The sequence below is a fragment of the Garra rufa genome, chromosome 16 (assembly GCF_049309525.1).
Source record: "Garra rufa chromosome 16, GarRuf1.0, whole genome shotgun sequence".
NCBI lineage: Eukaryota > Metazoa > Chordata > Actinopteri > Cypriniformes > Cyprinidae > Garra > Garra rufa.
This window is the reverse complement of record NC_133376.1, coordinates 40852304-40858303: the sequence shown is the minus strand read 5'-3', so window position 1 is coordinate 40858303 and position 6000 is coordinate 40852304. Positions and strand designations below refer to the sequence as shown.

At 35.6% G+C, this 6000-nt stretch overlaps 1 protein-coding gene across 1 annotated transcript in view; it reads left to right on the top strand.

The window, feature by feature from the left end:
* Positions 1–2114: 2114 nt before the first annotated feature.
* The window catches only part of fat4 (FAT atypical cadherin 4), an 82077-nt gene continuing 78191 nt past the window's right edge, over positions 2115–6000 (top strand). The window contains exons 1-2 of the mRNA XM_073820248.1: positions 2115–2174; positions 3600–3798. Coding sequence (XP_073676349.1) covers positions 2115–2174; positions 3600–3798 — 259 coding nt within the window. The remainder of the gene's footprint in view (positions 2175–3599; positions 3799–6000) is intronic.

The window sequence follows — 6000 nt, the reverse complement described above, 5'->3', positions numbered from 1 at the left end:
AGCCAAAAGACACTGTTAAGTGTTTCTTTTATAGCACTTTATCTATTTGTGTCAATAGATTTCAATTACAATCCATATTTTTAAAGGCTCGTTTTTCTCCTACACTTTGCATTTTTATTCCTGTCTATATCCTGAAGGTTTTTACAGAGGGAGTTGTTCATATATAATTTGCTTGATTTTATACATTTTATTCCCTTAAAAATGGTAAAAAAAAAAAAAAAAAAAAAAAAACATTGTTTTCTGTCTAAGTGTTTTCTGAATTATGGAGTGACAAAATGAGATAGATGCCCAAAAAACATTTGACTCTAATATGTCAAAAAAAAAAATAAAAAAAAAATTTAATCGACTTCATGCAAATTAGTGCATATTTCATTAAATAATGGCTCATTTGCATATTTAAACCTAAAATTTTAGAAAACTTGTAATGCAAAAAATGTTTGCATTTATCAATGTAATCAATCAACTGAGTAAGCAAGCTGATAACTATTAGTTAATTCTTTTTTTTTACCCTATTCACCTGCAGTGTCTCGCCTTAAGCAAAAAGTTTAATTCAAATACATTTTTCAGAAACAAAGACGTGATATATTCAGTAATTTTGCTTCTCCAGTAAATGCATCTTGATTTAGGAATGTTTAGATATTTTTTTTACTGAGGAAGGGCATCATTTTTTTGTAGTGTACTATATTAATTTACTGTACTGTATGCATATCACGCTAGAAATACAACACTGGCACTTTTTTAGTTGATGCATGATTGCGATCACTCTCATAAAGAGCGAGACTGAGGATGTTTAACACAAAATATGGCAGTAAAACTCATCGCCCTTTTGTGTGTGTGTTTGTTTTGTGGGGTTCAGCAGAGCACGAAAAGAACACAGAATGAAGCAGGAAAAGAAAGAAAAGAGCGTTTGAGGAAAAAAAGGGAAGGTTTGTTTATGCTGAACCCTCCTCTGCTGTTGTGTTTGGCATTGGCGGTCAAACTCCCGTCTCAAATGCATGATTTTACCCTCGCTCTCTGCTCTCTTTCTCCTCGCTAACGTTAATTTGTCAGTACAATTCGGTACTCGACTGCACTGGATCAGAACAATCACGAGATCTGCTTCAAAACCAACCTGTATTTCCATTTTCTTAATGCAAATGATACGTTCTGAGAGTTTCTTTGAGTGAAGTGTGATCCAGACAGGTTTGGGCCGTCGCCCGTGCAGACAGCAGAGACTGAGAGGAATGAAAGTCTGTCCTCGTCATCAGAATCAAACGGCCCAGAAACTTCCACGAGACCATTATATATCAGAGAGAGAGACGGCTCACATGCTGCTCTCTCAAAGCTCTGGGAACCTCATGAGATGTCTGTAATTCTCTATTGTGTTTCATTTGAAGGATAAACTTTGTCTCAGATGTTTCTCCTTCAAGTAGCATGTGCAAAAATGAGTCCCTAGTTGTCAGTGTAGAAAGTATTGGGAAAAAGACTTGCTGAGAGTTTGATTGACAGGCGATGTGACCAATCATAATGCGGAATCTGCCACTTTTGTCTGACAAACAAACCCGACAGGAGAATAGATTCATGTTGATGGACTTGAAGAGCCACAAAATACTATTTATTGAATTTCTTAAAAAAGTGAGAATATTTAAAAGCAGAGATTTCATTACATACTAAAAGTAACCTGCTCCGTCATGTCTGTTGGCACGCTGTTACTTTCCTATTTGCTCCACAATGTATCTTTCACTAAATATTAACCTCTTAACTGTCACCCGTTTACTTCACCATATTACAAATAAATCCTAATCTAATCATAAAAAACTATATAATAAATAGACTCCTAAATACTGCACCTCAAAAAATCTACATCATAACAGGAGTTCTGACCTTTGTCACAAAAATACTTTCTTCGTTGCCTTTTTCCCTGTCAGCTTTAGAAATCATAAGACATTGTCAAACATGTCACAATTCATCCTTTGAAAACCATTTTAAAATCAGACATTGCATTACCATCAAAAAGTAAGTTTCTCCTTAAAGTAGCATGAGCAAAAACGAGTCCCTAGTTGTCATTCAGTGTAGAGAGTATTGGGAAAAGCACTTGCTCAGAGTTTGATTGACAGGCGATGTGACCAATCATAATGCGGAATGTGCCACTTTTGTCTGACAAACAGACCCGACAGGAGAATAGATTAATGTCGGTAAACTTGTACTTGAAAAATAGTGTGCATTGATGTCTTTCCAAGCTTGAGACTAGATACTTGATGTTCGTTTATGTTTATTCTGTGCTATAACTAGTAAAGAGGAAGACATGATCGGTTCACGTGCCGCTTCGCATTTGCTCTGCAATGTATTTTTCACTGAATATTAATACTATTATTATTATTAAATAAAATAAAAAATACTAAATAAAAAATAATTGGCAAAATATTATCATTACTAAATTTAGTATTTATTTATGAAACAACAATGATTATAGTTAGGGATGCACCAATGCATCGGCTGCCAATATAAAAAAAAAAAAAAAAAAAAAAAAAAACATTATTAACCGGTACTTTTTTTCTACTCAAACCAGAGGAATTGTTTCAGAACAGAGGAAAACAAATGTTTAAATATATATATATATATATTGCTTTATATAATTGACCAATATCGGTATTGGTATCGGTATCAGAATCAGCCAATAGTTTGTTAAAATCGTTTTTCACAGCATGTGTTTCACCTCTGCTTGAGTTTGAGCACTTTATTGTAATATTATCCTTAAAACATTGAGCCAGTGAAAATAATGTTTTAGCATTGCATTAAATGTATTTTTCTGTCTCCATTAGCAGATATTTGTTCTTGTTTTAAGCAAACACTTTAATTTAAATACATTTCTCTGAAACAAAGATTTCAAATTTCTCCAGTAAATGTATCTTGATTCAAGAATGTTAGATATTTTTACTAGAAAACAAGGCAGATATCCTGCAGAAGAGCATAATTTTTTGCAGTGTACTATATTACTTTACTGTACTGTATGCATATCGAGCAACAAATACAACACTGGCTCATTTCTTAACCCTGCTTTATATAATTGACCAATATCGGTATCAGTATCGGTATCAAGTCCTCTGCAATTTGACTTTGATGCAACATGGATCTTTTGCATTATTGACATATTACTGTCCTATTTTAATATTTGAATATTGTAAGGTTGCTTTGAAACAACTTGTATTGTAGAAAGTGCTGTATAAATAATCTTGATTATCAATATCGGTATCGGAATTAGCGAATAGTTTGTTGAAATCAGTATTGTAACGGCCAAAAAATCTTATCGGTGCATCCATAATTAAAATCTATTGTTATTAGGACTAAATAAAAATATTAAAATTCACAAAATAAAAACTAGATAAATATTATTGCAAAAATCTAAAACTCTTCAGCAAGTTCTACATTTGCTCACAACTGAGATGTTAAAGCAACTTCATCTGTGATTTTGCTTCCTATGGGAGAGCATGAGACAAGTACAGAGGAAAACATTTTGTGCGGAAAATTTCTGAAATGCCAAACACAAATAGCAGCATGTGATGCGTGTGTTGGGCTAATAAAGCATAAAGCAAACACTTTCTAAACGGCTGTATTTCCAGAGAGACGGCAGCACGTCTCTGTCAGTATCACACCTCGTCATCAGTCTGACCTCCGTCGCCACTGATAAAGCTCCACTTTGTTACGGTCGCTTCCAGCGGGCGTCGATCATCTGTGCCCTGATTATTAATGTTTTGAATCAGTCTGGTCAGTCGCACGAAACTCACTCCAGCGCTGCAGCGAAAGCCGAGAACAGAGCGAGTACAACACACTCGCATTACAGTCTGGCACCAAACCAGAGAGAATCTCCAGATCTGACTCACATCTGCTTTATGATCCATGCATCTATAGAAAGTCAACATGCAGCGGCGCTCCAAACCCACTTTACTTCCATAATATATGTTTCAGACTCAAAACAGGGAAATGCAAGGATGTCAAACAGTAGATCATGCATGCCACAAACATTGGTTCAATTTCCAGAGGATGCATGAACTGATCAAATGCATGCATTGAATGCAAATTAAATTGCTAAAAGCGTCTTTAAAATGCATAAATCTAGGCCCATATTCACAAAACATTTTATCTTAGCACTAAGAGTTCTCCTAAATAGCAGTAAAAGTTTTTAGCTAAGAGTTTTCTCTTAAAACCTATTCACAAAGCTGCTGAGGCAAACTTTTACTAAGGAATAGAGAGAAGTCTTAAACTAAGATTAAGGGGCGGGGTTGACCTCATCGCAATGGATGATGTAAGCATACCTACTAACTGTGCACACTGTGATTGGCTGATAGGGAAGGGGTCTCTGTCAGAGATTTATTTTTATTTCATAAAAATATTGTACAGCGCAATATTATTTTGCCAAATTCAAATACAGGTTTAAAAATAAAAATGTGTGTTTAAAAATAAAGCTTTTCAAATGCAGGCTACATGTCACTAATAAAACAACTCTCCTAAACAATTTGTGGATATATGATGATCATTGCTGAATGCGTGCAAACGTAAAAGACAACCAAACTGGATGCAAGGACATCTGTTTCTTCTCACCAGACCCTTGTACACTGAGTACGAATTTTTTGTGTGCGGTTTTTTTTTTTTTCGTATTCATCATTCTAAAAATTTGTCACACACCGGAAAATTGCACACTAGTCACATAGTAATTCATTCGTTGCAAAAAAAAAAAAAAAGTAAATAAAAAATAGCGCAAAACAATACAAAATGGAATCTTCAAGCAGTGAGGATGATTTTGTTGTCCACTTTCTTCTTAAAAAGAGAAAAGAGAAAGGAAATAATGGGTCCATCCAGTTATAAGATATAGAGAGGAAGGAGAGAATACTTTTTGTGCGCACCTTCTCAAAGGACCTCTGGGATTATTTTGTTAGTTGCAAAACTACAACTAACAAAAGCTAAAACCAGCCTAAAGAGTACATCGTATGTGATTCTGCATGGAAAACACTTGAGTTTAGTCTTATCTGGAACAGAAACTGTGAGTCTGGACTTAAACAGAGTCTAGGTTCAGTGATGGTGAAACACACACACACACACACACACACACACACACACACAGATACACACACACACACACACACACACACACACACAGATATACACACACACACACACACACACACACACACACACACACACACACACAGATACACACACACATTATCAGTCTTTACTTCATGCATAAATCCTCCGGATTAAAGCGCTAGAGAGACGGCGATGAAAGCGAGGCAGGCCTATAGAAATGCAAAGAAGTGGCCCTTCTTTTCTCCACTTTATTCCCGTTCATTTGCTGTCGGACGGGGGAGGAATGATGGGACATTCTCAGAGAGGAGACTTCATTAATGCACAGTATTTAACAGCTCTACGTGTGTGTGTGTGTGTGTGTGTGTGTGTGTGTGTGTGTGTGTGTGTGTGTGTGTGTGTGTGTGTGTGTGTTATTAACCTCGGCGCTCTTTCTCAGGACGGTGAGCTGTAATTACCGATGTCTCTTCTAATGGTTGGCATAATGGGCTCTAAGGGACCACCGGGGACGCGGCGTCTGTCTTTCACAGGTCTCACCGATGTCCTTTAGAATAAACTTCACAGTTTAGTATCTGATATTCCTGATTAAACACATCTCTGTTTGCAGTTAGGATGATTAAAATGATAAAACACTCATTAGTGTCAAAATTACTAAGTTGAGCAATCAAATCAAAGATAGAGAAAGAGTGAAGATGTAAGGCTGATGTTTAATACGACAACAGTAAAGCGATGGTTATATTTTTGCAAACTTGCAAACTACTTGACTTTATTCTGTTTGGAGATGAAATCAAATCAAATCCAGCCACATTTATTTCAATAGTGCTTTATACAAAACAGATTGTTTCAAAGCAGCTTCAATCAATTCAGTTCAATGTTGACTTTATTTAATTTAATAACTGCAAATGTGGCAAACTCAGTGTTATTATCCAAAAATCGCAT